The following is a 16357-nucleotide window of genomic DNA, read 5'->3' as shown; positions in this document are numbered from 1 at the left end:
TTTTTTATCTCCAAACTTACATCGTTAATGTATTTATAATGGCAATACTGTAGATTCCTAAATATACGAGAGGAATTCATTATCACGTAATTTCACGAGAGGCATCACTCGCAAAATGAAATTACTCACTTTTATATTAATTTTCTGTTGCTGAAATATGTTTAAGAACTCTTAATTGACAGATGACACACAATTTTATGTGCACACGATTTGACGTATATGGGTCATTTTGCCATATCAAGTACTCATGTAAATAAGGAATCTACTTGTTCAGTTTAAACTATTTGATTTCTTCTCAGATAAAAAGAATGGGTCAAAATATTTAGTTCATTCTCGACTGATTTATCTCTCGAACATCTTTGGTTGGCCCTATTTGTATAATGTATAGAAAGAAAACGATGATGTTGGTTATTTTGACATAAGTTCATTGGTTGTAGATATAAGAATAAGGGCGTATCACACTAAATTCACTATATGCTAAATCATGCGTAAACAGTAAAGGGTTATTAGATAATGCACAGATCCAAGAAATGCTAGGAAAATAGCGCGTGGTATGTTAATAAGATAGTCACATGGTCAGTAATAGCGTGTGGTATGTTAATAAAACAGTCACATGATCAGTAATAGCGCGTGGTATGTTAATAAAACAGTCACATGATCAGTAATAGCACGTGGTATGTTAATAAAACAGTCACATGATCAGTAATAGCGCGTGGTATGTTAATAAGACAGTCACATGATCAGTATTCAGCTTGTTTCAGATAGAGTGTAAAACGACAGGCTGTATTTTGAAACTATTTTCACTTATATATCTCTACAATTGTGGATTTTTGTATGCATATTTAACATGTTTAATACAGTTTTTTTTGTTTCATTTTGTTTATAGAATACCATAGAATTTATATCTTTATCAAAATCTATCATAAAAATACCATATGTACTTTTATCACACATTAGTACTATTTCCGGGTTCATAACGCAGGTTTGGAAAAACCATATGAACTCGTAGCACAGATTCATAATTATGCAAATCATATAGGTCAGTCACATGTATTCATATTCAACAAAACAAGATGACATCCTTTGAAGTCATCGACTCTGTTAAAATTCACGGTAAAGGGCATGTAACTGTAACCAAAGTTGTTCCAAGAGGAGTTTTTGTTTTTTATGAAGTGAAAATAAGTGGCATTGACTTTGAAACAGAAATTTCAAGCAACTGCAAGCTTAGAGTTTAATCCCCCAAACCGTGACAGAGGCTGACGTAGATACAGAATGGTCAACTTTCTAGTTTTACTACAAACATTATTCAAGTCTATCATAATTATTCCTGTTCCATTTATTGTTGTAATACAGTGGCATCACTTAATATTAGATTTTAAGATTAAAATTTCAATTTAGCTGTCACGTTGACATGTTTATCTCTAGATCTTGTTTCTTGTGCTCAAGAACATTTTTCAGACGATGCATTGAGGCTAGGCTGACCTCGAAATAAAGACAATCACATGATATGGAAAGTAACTAAAAAATGCATCTATTGAATTGATAGTTTTGTGATAAATAGAATCTTATACTCATGCTTATGCCATATGAAATTTATGAAATTCGTTACTGGGCTTTAATATTTCCCTACCAAGGTGCTGCTCAGGAAATATTAAAACTGGCAACTCATTTCATAAATTCATATGTAATAAGCACTCAAGGTCATTATTTAAGAAATCCACTGTCTTGTTTGTGCAGTATATGAGGTGAATAACCACAATGGAAAATGTCATAAATTATCACTGGAAAACATGATAAATCAACACTGGAAACTGTTATAAACTGGTATAATTTTTTATGTTTCCCATATCAGTTTATCAACTCACAATTAAAACTACAATGGAAGACGTGATCATTTGCAAATATATGCTCATAAACTATTTCAAGCAGTAGACATCAGCTGATTATTTACTATAAGCATGGAAAGGTTTCCATGGGAATGATCGTGATGAATTTTGTGGAAAGGGAAACATCATATTAAATGTACTCCCTTTACAAATTTCTTAAATTGGTTATTGACAAGGAAGACCTCTTTAATTCCACAAAATTAACCCCCATATGAAAGATTTGGTGTACAATACTGGTAAAACTTTAGCCCCACAAAAATATTTATGTTTAGGAATTTCATGTATTTTGTTTAAGAATTAATATATTTTTACAGACAGGGTCTCGGTGGAGGGGAAGGTCGTACAGCGAGCTGACTGCCAGCCGGACCGGAACCGCAGTTATCTGAATCTCAAACGGTACACAAGTTCCTCAGGCTTTACCTTGTATAAAAAGTGGGAAGTTTGACATCATGTGTGACTGGACAAATAATAAAAGCATTTCAAGTCATGATTTACATTATGAATATCATAAACATATGCATGTAGTTTGATATAAGAAGCAGCAGATTGTATTTTGTGTGTGTGATTAGTTCAAGTTGCAGTAACTGACTTTAGAATTTGGTTATATAATGACTTCCAATCAAGGGAACTGACAATCTGGAAATTGATATTGAATATGCTCATATCACTTCTTTTGTGTATTTGTTTCAGAATGCAGCTAGAGGCCAAAAACAAACCGCAGCGAGAAGTCATTCAGATTACAAAGGTGGTTCCAATGTATAAACCTGTCAAAGACCATGTACACAATGTAAGTATCACCGGTATAGAAATTACACAAGTACTAGAGTCCTGCCACACAATCCACAAGTACTAGAGTCCTTTCAGATACTCCACAAGTACTAGAGTCCTGTCAGATACTCCACAAGTACTAGGGTCCTGTCAGATACTCCACAATTACTAGAGTCCTGTCAGACACTCCACAAGTACTAGAGTCCTGTCACACACTCCACAAGTACTAGGGTCCTGTCACACACTCCACAATTACTAGAGTCCTGTCAGACACTCCACAATTACTAGAGTCCTGTCAGACACTCCACAAGTACTAGAGTCCTGTCACACACTCTACAATTACTAGAGTCCTGTCAGACACTCCACAATTACTAGGGTCCTGTCACACACTCCACAAGTACTAGGGTCCTGTCAGATACTCCACAAGTACTAGACTCCTCCACAAGTACTAGAGTCCTGTCAGACACTCCACAAGTACTAGAGTCCTGTCAGACACTCCACAAGTACTAGGGTCCTGTCAGACACACCACAAGTACTAGAGTCCTGTCACACACTCCACAAGTACTAGAGTCCTGTCACACACTCCACAAGTACTAGAGTCCTGTCAGACACTCCACAATTACTAGGGTCCTGTCACACACTCTACAATTACTAGAGTCCTGTCAGATACTCCACAAGTACTAGAGTCCTGTCAGACACTCCACAAGTACTAGGGTCCTGTCAGACACACCACAAGTACTAGAGTCCTGTCACACACTCCACAAGTACTAGAGTCCTGTCACACACTCCACAAGTACTAGAGTCCTGTCAGACACTCCACAATTACTAGGGTCCTGTCACACACTCTACAATTACTAGAGTCCTGTCAGATACTCCACAAGTACTAGAGTCCTGTCAGATACTCCACAAGTACTAGACTCCTCCACAAGTACTAGAGTCCTGTCAGACACTCCACAAGTACTAGGGTCCTGTCACACACTCTACAATTACTAGAGCAGGGTTCGAAATTAACTCATGTCCGTAAGTCTGAGACTAGTAAAAAACGTGTCGGACTAGTGAACTCTCTACAGCACTAGTCCGTACGGACTAGTGAAAATCCGGAAATAAATTTTGAATTGGTAAAGATTTTAGCAAGATTTGTCTGAGTCTCTTAGATGTTTGAACTTATGGTTGATTACTTGCATGGTCAGGTGTTTGCATGACTATGACAGTCTGATCTTCCAAACACATGGAGTGCGTTTGAGACCGCCGTTCTTCGAACGTGCACACATTGTCAAATTCCTGCCGATTCCGAACGCTGAGTACACATCACGAGAACGTGTTCTAGGTGCAAGAATTGCAAGTAGTGTGGTCTGAGAACATGCACGTTTGTATGCACATGTTCTCGTCATTCGCGACTCTAACACAGTTGTTCATAACACTATAGCTCACGACTTGGTCAATCGAGCGAATTTTAATGACTTTATTGATAAAATTTCGAACTCCTGCGACTCTAAGGTCTGAACACCAAAACAACAGGAACGTCGATCTCGAACGCACTTATGGACGTTTATCAAAGGATTAACTCGGAGGTTAATATTGTATGCTTTTGAAGATCTTGAATGCGAAATAAAATATGGTGGTCTCTTTTCTTCTGTAGGTGTCAGAAATTGAATTGTTTGCAACTGTGAATCTGTGATGTGTTTAGTTTGATTAAAATGAAGATCATTTTTTGATATACTGGACGGACTAGTGAAATGCTTTGCGGACTAGTGAACATCAATAGTGACTAGTCCGTACGGACTAGTGCTTGAAAAAGTTAATTTCGAACCCTGCTAGAGTCCTGTCAGATACTCCACAAGTACTAGAGTCCTGTCAGACACTCCACAAGTACTAGAGTCCTGTCACACACTCCACAAGTACTAGAGTCCTGTCAGACACTCCACAAGTACTAGAGTCCTGTCAGATACTCCACAAGTACTAGAGTCCTGTCAGATACTCCACAAGTACTAGACTCTTCCACAAGTACTAGAGTCCTGTCAGACACTCCACAAGTACTAGGGTCCTGTCACACACTCCACAAGTACTAGAGTCCTGTCAAATACTCCACAAGTACTAGAGTCCTGTCAGATACTCCACAAGTACTAGAGTCCTGTCAGATACTCCACAAGTACTAGACTCTTCCACAAGTACTAGAGTCCTGTCACACACTCCACAAGTATTAGAGTCCTGTCACACACTCCACAATTACTAGAGTCCTGTCAGACACTCCACTTTGAATAAAATACATGTAGATACTTTATATTATGTCAATTAAATGGCCAAGGTCAAAGTTATCTTTAGGGTGAAGGTCAAATCTATCTGTAATGTCAAATCATGTTAAAGTCAAAGATCAAATATGTCACTTATATATTCTTTATTCAGACAATAACAGCATATAACTAGCATATAAAATGGTCAGAGCATCACACGTATGTCACAGTGATGTGTATCACAGATGATATCACATGATTTATCACTATTTTGTATCACACATGATATCACATGATTTATCACTATTTTGTATCACACATGATATCACATGATTTATCACTATTTTGTATCACACATGATATCACATGATTTATTACTATTCTGTATCACAAATGATATCACATGATTTATCACTATTTGGTATCACAATAGGATATTGTCAACCAGGGTCAGAGACAGTCCATGCAAACTATATATAATGTTATAGTAAATATACGATGTTAATATAAAATGAATTTTGATCATTCTTGAACTTCTTTGTGCTTATATTTCCTTTACCTGTATAGGCAATCTAATTAAGATTAAATGTTAGATCCGCTCGCATACTCGCTTACATAACTGCTCGGAGTATGTGAGGGGATCTAACATCTAATTTTAATTAAAATGCCTGTATAGACTAAAACTGAATGAAAGTGATATGGGCTTCAGCAATGAATGAATTATCTTACCCATACACACTTTCAGTTTACATACATTTATTTCAAATTGAGTGAGAGATGGAAACAGGCCATTTGGTAGGTAGTGTTTCTAGATTTGGCTTCTTAATTCTTCTAGGCACCCTCAACAGACAAAAATAAAGTTGAAAAGAGGCTGAGGGAGGATAAAGAGAAAGTCATGGACATTTTGTTTAATGCATTTGAGAAACATCAGTATTACAATGTCAAGGACCTTGTCTCCATTACCAAACAGCCAATAGTAAGTCCTGTTATTGTATGTCGCCATTACCAAACAGCCAATAGTAAGTCCTTTTATTGTATGTCACCATTGTCAAACAACGAGTAGTAGGTCATTTTGTTGTGCAATCAATCAGATTCCAGCTGATGCAAATGAAAGTATAAAAGAAAATTGAACCAAATCAATTAACAGATGTAATGAGATGTTGGATCATTAAAATTTTATATCATGGCTACCTCTTACCACTAGAATTACGCCATCTATGACTATGACTTTTCAAAACCTATGACTTTTCAACACTATACACGACCATTCCTCACAATGAATTAAAGACTAGACTTTTTGACATTATAGACAGTTGCTTCTTCAACAAAAATGGAAAACGGAAATATTCATATCTAGTGATCAGTCATTCAAAAACTTACTTTGTTAAACACCACTCTAATTCCACACACAAGTACTCTGATATTGGAATAAAAAATATGCTAGAGTTCCTCATTGACAATATCTTGGTGATCTGGGCACTTATTCACAAAATATCTTACGACTAAGATGAAAAAAAGAATTCTGTCTGGTAATGAAATATTGATCACAAGGTCACAAGTATGTATTCAACTTTTATAAACCATGGATGTACTTTACATATTAATTAAGAATGTCTACAAGAAATGTAAAATAAGGAAATTACAGTGTTTGTAAATTTTGATCTTAGTCGTAAGATATTTTGTGAATAGATGCCCAGGTCTTCCAACAGTCTGTTGGAATTCCCATGTGCTCCTTTGTTAGCTGACCTGTTTCTATATTCATATGAAGCAGAATTTATTCAAAAACTTCTACGTGAGAAGAAAAAATCTCTCGCTGTGGCCTTCAATTCGACATTTCGATATATCGATGACATTTTGTCTATTAACAATAATATCTTTCATTCATATGTCGATTTGATATATCCCTGTGAGCTCGAAATAAAGGACACCACAGAGTCGTCCACTTCTGCTTCATATTTAGATATTTCATTGAAAGTAGACATTAACGGCAAACTGACAACTCAACTGTATGACAAACGGGATGATTTCAGCTTCTCCATCGTCAACTTCCCATATTTATGTAGCAATATTCCATAATCACCTGCATATGGTGTTTATATATCTCAACTGATTCGATATGCAAGAGCTTGTTCTGCGTATAGTCAGTTTTTAAATCGAGGTAAGCTACTGACAAACAAGTTGATGGTACAGGGGTTTGAACAGTCTCAGTTGAAGTCAGCATTTCGTAAATAAATTCTATGGTCGTTATAACGATCTAGTTCGTCAATACACCCTATCATTGGGTGAAATGCTGTCTGACGTGTTTCATACCGATTGTTAAGCCGTTCTTGGCACACTGATTTTGACTGCGGATAACTCCGTGTACCTGAACAGGATATAGGGCTCACGACGGGTATGACCGGTCGACAGGGGATTCTTACTCCTCCTAGGCACCTAATCCCACCTCTGGTGTGTCCAGGGGTCCGTGTTTCCCCAACTATTTATTTTGTATTGCTTGTAGGATTTATGAGATTGATCACTGTTCGTTACATGTATCTTCACCTTTCATCTGTGAAGGTTGACTTTTACGATATGTTAATTTTAGAATTGCCAGTAAATTACCCATTAGATTAAGTCACAATGAAGAACACAAGATTTATACAGGTACTTGAGTCAAGTCACCTACCCATTCCTTTGTACAAATTATTAGCAGATTTTCACTCCCTTAAAAAAACCAGGCAGCCGTTACTATCATGTGTTGTAACATCTACAAAATTTGGCCTTGTCAATAACCAGGGTCACATTGGCCTTGTTTTAACTCGATATTTACCCACAATTCGAAATTCATTCCCAATCATTGAAATGACCAATAAAATTTCAAAACATTTTGTAATTTTTTTAATGATGGCATCGCAATTTACAATTATAGTGCACTTTTAAGTTTGATGTTAAAACACAGATACTTTAATCTTAAGGTAATATGCAGTGATGTTTCTGACATTTTTTCGAAAACATATTTTCATCTCCTCTATATGAAGAGTTTTTGACTGATTTTGCGAACTCAGTCTAAATTTTTAAGTCGTAGTAATTTTACCATATTTCATATATTGGCCTCCTTAGCTATAGTTGGTGAGATCACCTTATTAGTATTTTAAAAATGCAATTAAGTGCCCGGAGTTCAATCCCCGATTGATCCAAAGGTTTTTCTCCTCTTCTTTGCTATAAATATGACTTTAATAGTAATGTTGACACACACACACACAGTAGGTAATATAATATTAATTATCATAGATTTTAATGCCAATACAAGGGAGTGAACTTGAATAGGTAAGAGAAGATGGTGTTTCACACATTCCAATTAACAATGTAGCAGTTTGGGAAAGACGCAATAAGGATATTATTTGCCATTATGATGACTAATGCTGCGATAAGTATTGTTGATTACTTTATTGTATCAGAGCAATTATTGAAAGAGATCGGCTACTTCCTTGTTTATGACTGTTTGCGAGTCTATGGTTGTAATTGTAAAATTTCTATGAAAATGCTTTAGGATGTAAATGATGGCAACTTGCAAGATACTAGCAGAACGGTACTCTAGTAGGAAATTTTCCAAAAAAAATTCTTACACTGTATTATTCATTATTGACAACGAAACATTAGATAAATTAATTAAACCACTAATGATATCCATAATATTGTTGATAAAGCAGCAATATTGTCACTGATGAAAAAAGTACATTTGAATAACCATATTAACAAAACATGGATTAATGCAGATCTCTGGAGAAGAGGTCACAACTTATTGAAAAGGCTACCCTAATATCAAGATTTCCGAACAACCTGATCATATGGGGCTCCTATTTCAAAGCAAAAGAAAAAAGAAAATGAAATATGATAAATTACAAAAATATAAGAAATGATAGATTACTCAAAATGTTTTTGATAAGTGAGATCAACTTAATGTGAACAATGCTAAATGATTTCATCAATCAGAAAAGTCAGGGTGGGGAATAAAGAAAAAAATTATCGATTGGAATATATGCTACACTTTAAATTCTTACTTAAGCTGCCAAATAGGCACACTGAAAAATTAGAAATTAAAGAAACTGAAAACAATCCCAAATTTTTATCATTTTGTAAATTTGAATTTGATTTCTTTTTTTATTTACATGAATTACAAAAAAGCTTTGTTTAATTAATAAAATCAGACAAAAGTCCAGATTTGAATAACTTCACCAAGGAAATGTTGAAAGTGGCTTTCGTTCATTCTTAAACTGTTTAACAAAGTATTTACATCCCCAAAAATGGATATACAACACTTGTTTTCAAATGAGAAAATTCTCGATTACCTCGACATCACAGAGGTATAACAATTACAAACAGAATCAGAAGACTTTCCAGTACAGTACCTATCAATTAGAAAAAAATAATTTTTAACTCACCTGAACCAAAGGCTCAAGTGAGCTTTTCTGATCAAAACTTTCCGTTGTCTGTCCTTGGCGTTGTAAACTTTTCACATTTTCATCTTCTTCTCCAGAACCACTGGGCCAATTAAATCAAACTCGGAACAAATCATTCATAAGTGAAGGGGATTCAAGTTTGTTGAAATGAAGCGCCACGTCCCCTTCAAAGGGGAGATAATCACAAAACTGCAAATATAGGGTGTGGTTATTTAAAAATCTTTTTCTCAAGAACCACTTGGTCAGAAAAGCTGAAATTTACATGAAAGCATCCGTGGCCTACATTAGGACTAAAAGTAGGTCATACAGTTTTCAGGGCTTTTTTTCATCATGGATACGAATATATAGTCACAGGCTTCCTCTTGGAGGAATACAAGTTCAGATTGCATTTCAGCTGGATTGGTCCCTTCTTGACCTACTTTTGGACTGAAAATAGGTAAAACAGTTTTCCTAGCTTTTTCATTACGGATACAGATATTTCCCTGATATTTAGTCAAGGCTTCCTCTTGGAGGAAGACAAGTTAACATTTCAGCTGGATTGGTGCATTATGACCTACTTTAGGGGTAGAAGTAGGTCAAACAGTTTTCCAGATTTTTTTTCAGTATGGTCACAGGTATTGCTCTGAAATTTTGTCACAACCTACATCTCAGAAATACATAATCAGTTCACATTTCAAGTCAATTAGTGCACCATGGCCTTCTTTAGGGCTAAAAGTAGATTATATGGTTTCCTGGACTTTTTCTCATCATAGATACAGATATTGCATTGACATTTGTCACAACCTCACTCTCAGAGAAATACATAATCAGTTCACATGTCAGATGGATTGGTGCACCATGACCCACTTTAAGGCTTTTCTATTCAGAATGTGTGTGCATCAATTCAGAGTGCATAATATGCTTCCAGGTTGAATTTCACTGTCCGACGGGCGTATATTGTACCATTTGCGGTACTCTTGGTTTTTATTTTTTTAGTAAACTCAGGTGGCCTATTGCAGAACATTTTTAGCTTCTTGATAACTACCATTCCAATTCTTTTCAAATTTGATATGAGGCATATTTGGGACAAGGGAGACATAAATTGTAAATTTCAGGACTCCTGCACCCATGGGGTCTTAGGTGCAGGGCAAAAATTGACCAAATTTCAAAAATCTTTCCTCTCTACAACTTCATATATCTTAAAGAAAAACTAAATGCATAGTGAAGACCTCTACCAAAATTGTAAATTTCATGATCCCTGTGTTAGATCTTCTGACCCCAGGGTGGGGGCCAAACTTAGTATATAGTATTTATGTGTAAAACTTTTTAAAAGACATCTTCTTTAATGGTATTGATACTACATGTAAATTGAAATTAATGGTTATATACTTTAATACGTTATGCTTAACATATAAATGTGCGTGCTCTTACAAGGACTCAAATCTTAACACTGTAGATATAATGATACAATAAGTGCACTATAATTTTCTGAAATCTTTTCCCCCAAAACCATTTCCCAAAAGAGAAAAAGAAATAATATAGGAGCAATAAAAGGATTACTATAATATGTATTTAAAAAGGGACTGATTCACGATTTTCCCCAAAATTTTCTTTTTCACTTTTAATGATCAAAATCTACTGTCTTAATGTGTTTAAAAGAGTTCACATAAAAATTATGATTATACATTATCACACAAGCTCATTTAGAGAGTTTATTATTTGTTTTGTAAACAAAGATTGCAGTATGTTATTGTTTATGACTATGCAAAATTAAGATGCTTTATATTACAAAATCAATATTTCACTTGTTTGTGTGTGTACATAAAATGACTCAAGTCTTTGTTTACATAACACAGATTTAAGGCTAAAATATTGCTTTTATTCTTGCATTCAGAAAGTCAAAATTTTGGCTGTCAACTTTAAATGAGTTATATTTTCAATGTTGAACATCAAAAAGGAAAAATATTTTTATCAAAACTCATGAACCAGTCCCTTTAAAGAGACGAACCAAAATTAAAATTTTCCAATTCAGTATTGCCTGGAGTTATCTTTCTTACCTTGTTGAATATCACTGATGTAAAGATGATATTCAATGTTAATATTGATTTGGTTATTATACTCATAGATCTGTGCATCTGCAGATTTCCTTTTAAAGTTGAACTTCGATATCTTGAACATTGATATCTCAAATCCCAACTACATTAGATATCTTCAAGTTTTTTCTCAAGTTAGAGAGAACAAAATTTTTATCTCTTTTTCTCCAGTACAAAATGGATTAATTAGAATGTAAAATGGGTATGGTATACTTGATATTGAATGAAGGACATCAAGTATTTGTGCTACACAATATGCAGATTGATATCTAATTTATGATTAGGACAATGATGTTTGAATATCTGTAATGATAAGTATAATAGTTGAATAAGATTAGATTATGATGTGATATGTAGATCACCTGATGTGTCAGCAGTCGTTCTTCTCTGTTGTGGAACAAAGTGCTTGCCGGACACGATAACAAACTCACTTTACCCCTAAATGTAACTTAAACAATTGAACTGAAGGGGTATATGGGTATATATATATATATAGAGAGAGAGAGAGACAGACAGACAGAGAGAGAGAGTGTGTGTGTGTGTGTGTACCTACAATTTGTTTAGCTTTTAATAAGGAAGTATGCATGATTAGATCAGAAATATTAAACAGATACATGTATCTATATCAGTTACCGTGGTAACAAACAATGTATATACATGTACAACAATTTGACTTGGAAAGACTATTTTAAGTTAGTGGATTGCAGCTCATTAGAATATCTGGACTTTGAGAAGCCTGAACATTTTTGCTTGATGAGGAAGAATTGAAGTGTTCTAAGTACCCATTATGTATGTGGGGTTTCTGCAGTGCTTGACAATATCAAGGAAATTGTGGTTTTCTGATAAACTCATTTTCCTGTTGATTATTAAACAACTCAACGTGTAATGAAAGATCCAGACATAACATTTTCAAATGATTTTTAAAAAATAAAGATAAATGTTTATTGTTGAATTAATGATAAAAGTGAAATAGAACAAATTCACATCAATTGTAAATGATTAATACTTTTCTTTTTTCACTTGAAACTTATGAAAATTGTTAACCATGTAAAAATAAAAGATCCAATTTTCTTGAAAATTAAAAAAACCAGATACAGTCAATGATTAATTTCATTTCATATTTTTGTTCAGAGAAAGTTTATCTAACATATTTTACCAAGATATTTGTATGAAAGTGCATGCACTTTCTTTTTCAAATATGAATTATGGTTATTAAACATTTTAAATGTAAATTTAATGTACATTGAATATCTGAAATAGCTCACTCATTTTGAGGATTTGACACTTCAGATTTGGAAATCATTCAATGTTTAAATTAGATATGGGTACTTATCACCTTTGTTTGAAAGCATGAATTATCAGAAATGAAAATTTGACATTCAAATGTTTGATAAAGTTTGTAACATATTTGCTTCATATGTTTAGAGCAATGTAACAATTGGTTTGTGCATCTTTCTGGTATTTGAACCGGAATTTTAGACATTGTAAAGTTACCATTATAATTAAGTATAATCAGTTATTTGAACCGGATTCTTAGACATTGTAAAGTTACCATTATAATTAAGTATAATCAGGTATTTGAACCGGAATCTTAGACATTGTAAAGTTACCATTATAAGTCTCAATGTGCTTATCATTCACTTTCTTCCTCTTTGTCTTTTCAACTCTTGTTCATTTATTTCTAAATCTTGTCGTGAATAGTCAATTATTTTGCATTATGCAAGAAATAAGTAGCCAGAGATTACTGTATGATGGTGGTTTTGTTGATTGGTGATCTAATGTACATCCCTCTCTCTCTCTGTCGAATCCTTCTATTGACTATCTGATCACTGTTAAACACTGTGACACGAGTTTATAGATGAAACTGATCCTGTTTTTACTGATACACGACATTACACACCTCTGTGTTATCAGAGCACTCAGACTTTGTTTACTGATTGAGATAAACACTAGGCACATGCAGCATACTGCATAATAATTGATGGGCCTCGACTAGTATTACACATTGCAGGAAAAAAGTATTGATCACACTCAACAAGCACAATAAAGTATCGATCACACTCAACAGGCACAATAAAGTATCGATCACACTCAACAGGCACAATAAAGTATCGATCACACTCAACAAGCACAATAAAGTATTGATCATACTCAACAGGCACAATAAAGTATCGATCACACTCAACAGGCACAATTTTCAATAGTCACATATATTGCTTTTTATATACAGTTAAACTTCAGTATATCAAACATGGATATGTCGAATACCATGGATATGTTGAAGTGTGTTGGAAGTCCGAACTACAGTTTCTTTATGTAAATTTCTTTATTTACAGTACGAGATTGCATTAACAGTAATATTGTAACAGGACCGTGGGTGTGTGTTTGTGTGTGGTTGTGTTTGTGTGTTCATGTGTGGCAGTGCTTTTGTATGGTTGTGTAGTTGTGTGTTCGTATGTGTTTATGTGTGTTCGTGTGTCTGTGTGTGGTTGTGTGTTCATGTGTACTTGTGTGTGTGGTTGTGTTTGTGTGTGCTTGTGTGTTCATGTGTGGTAGTGTTTCTGTGTAGTTGTGTGTTTGTATGTGTTTATGTGTGTTCGTGTGGTTGTGTGTTCATGTGTGGTTGTGTGTTCATGTGTGGTAGTGTTTGTGTGTGGTTTTCTAGTTGTGTGTTTGTGTGTCCGTGTGTGATTGTGTGTCCGTGTGTGGTTTGTGTGTGTGTGTGTGTTCGTGTGTGGGCATGGTGGTTGTGTTTGTATGTGGTTATGTGTTCGTATGTGGTTGTGTGTTCATATGTGGTTGTGTGTTCATGTGGTTGTGTGTTTGTGTGTGTTCGTGTGGTTGTGTCTGTGTGTGGTTGTGTGTCCATGTGTGGTTATGTGTTTGTGTGTGGTTGTGTTTGTGTGTTGTTGTGTGTTCGTATGTGGTTGTGTGTGGGTGTGGTTGTGTGTTCATGTGGTTGTGTGTTCATGTGGTTGTGTGTGTTCATGTGGTTGTGTGTTCATGTGGTTGTGTGTTCATGTGGTTGTGTGTTCGTGTGGTTGTGTGCCTGCTGGTGACACTCTAGAGGTTTCCTTGTTTGATTCATTGATTTGATACTTAACTTACAGCTTTGTTATCAAGAAAGGAAGAACCCTATTGATTTTGGAGTCGCAAGGTCTAAGATCAAGGTTTCTAGGGGACTTGATAGAAAAAACCTACATTTTGAGTGGATACTCCCTGTCTTGCAGAGCTCTTCTTTATGATTTTCGGACAATTAAGAAATGAATTTCATTGTTGAAAATTCATGAAGGGCACTGTGAAGCTGGAGGCCAGCATACTTGTTATGTGAAGCTGGAGGCCAGCATACTTGTTATGTGAAGCTGGAGGCCAGCATACTTGTTATACTGACGTGATAAAGCGTTGCCGTTCATATCCTCGTGTATGATATATACTGTACCATGAAATGTACCTACCATCATATCAAAACATTCGAATACTACCATACTATACTGTGTTAGTACTGGTTTAATAGTACCATCATGTCAGACACAAAAACTGGGTACACATTTATTATATTTCACTGTACCAAGATTACATTGATTTGAGGTTCAAAGTGCTTAATTTCATCATGCACTATATTATCCAAGTATGTAAGGTTAAAGGTCATACAGCAAGCGTACCCTTGTTCATTAGTTGATACTTATCAATGGACTCTTATCTTGTGTAGTAGACGGAGATCTACATAGAGAGACACAGTCACCTGTCGTCCCTCTTGGAAAATATTGATGTATAAAATTTACAGCGTCTCTAAAACTGAGAGCAATTTCATTTAAATATCCATAGTTTATACGCTAAAACTGGAGAGCAATTTAAACACAATGTTAAACATCCACAAATAATTCAAACATTTAAACATCCACAAAAAATTTAAATATCCCCAAATAATGAAGCATTCCCAAATAACTTAAACATCCCCAAATAATGAAGTATTGTGTCATTCTCCTTACTGTTTTTTCCTGTAACCGGATTTTGTAGTGATTTGGAGAGCTGATTTGCAGACGGGCTTCCTTCCTGTGTAGCCCTGGACATACTGGGGTGTTACAAATTATTGTATCCTGTCCAGCACTACTGCTCTCAGAATTGTTCTGTTATAACGAGTAATTACTCATTAAAATCAGCAGTAATATGCTGTTACTCTATCCTTCAATTTTAACTTTTCACATTTTCATCTTCTTCTCCAGAACAACTGGGCCAGTTTCAACCAAATTTGGCACAAAGCATCCTCGGGTGAAGGGGATTCAGGTTCACTCAAATGAAGGGCCATGCTTCCTTAAAAAGGGAGATAATCACAAAACTGCAAAAATAGGGTTGGGTCATTTAAAAATCTTCTCAAGAACCACTGGGTAAGAAAAGCTCAAATTTACATGAAAGCTTTCTGACATAGTAGAAAAATCCTGACCCTTGGGGATATAATGGGGTCACAATAGGGGATCAGAGTTACGCATGCGAATACATAAAGAAAATTTCATAAATCTTCTTCTCAAGAACCACATGCTGGGCCAGAAAAGTGGAAATTTACATGAATGCTTCCTGATATAGAGTAGATTCAAATTTGTTCAGATCATGGCCCCCTGGGTAAGGGTGGGGCCACAATGGGGGATCAAAGTTTTACATGCAGATATATATAGGAAAATCCTCTCCAGGAACACAGAATCAATTTCAATCAAACTTGGAACAAATCATTCTTGGGTGAAGGGGATTCAAATTTGTTGAAATTAAGGGCCAAGTTCTTTTCAAAGGGGAGATAATCACAAAAATGCAAAAATAGGTTGGATCATTTAAAAATCTTATTCTCAAGAACCGCTGGGCCAGAAGAGCTGAAATTTACATGAAATCTTCCTCACAAAGTAGAAAATCATTTTAATTTTTTTTTTTGAAGGTTGTGACCCCAGGGATTAGGAAGGAGACACAATAGGGGA

The 16357-nt window shown here is 35.1% G+C and overlaps 1 protein-coding gene across 2 annotated transcripts in view; it reads left to right on the top strand.

Moving 5' to 3' along the window:
- Nucleotides 1–16357, top strand: part of LOC125660418 (general transcription factor IIF subunit 2-like) — a 41467-nt gene that overhangs the window by 10019 nt on the left and 15091 nt on the right. For both annotated transcript variants that reach the window (XM_048892243.2, XM_056149771.1), the window contains exons 5-7: nucleotides 2201–2282; nucleotides 2577–2673; nucleotides 5721–5861. In XM_048892243.2, coding sequence (XP_048748200.1) covers nucleotides 2201–2282; nucleotides 2577–2673; nucleotides 5721–5861 — 320 coding nt within the window. The remainder of the gene's footprint in view (nucleotides 1–2200; nucleotides 2283–2576; nucleotides 2674–5720; nucleotides 5862–16357) is intronic.

The sequence above is a fragment of the Ostrea edulis genome, chromosome 9 (genome assembly GCF_947568905.1).
Source record: "Ostrea edulis chromosome 9, xbOstEdul1.1, whole genome shotgun sequence".
Lineage (NCBI taxonomy): Eukaryota > Metazoa > Mollusca > Bivalvia > Ostreida > Ostreidae > Ostrea > Ostrea edulis.
The sequence above is the reverse complement of the archived record's forward strand: the minus strand, read 5'-3'. Positions and strand labels throughout refer to the sequence as shown.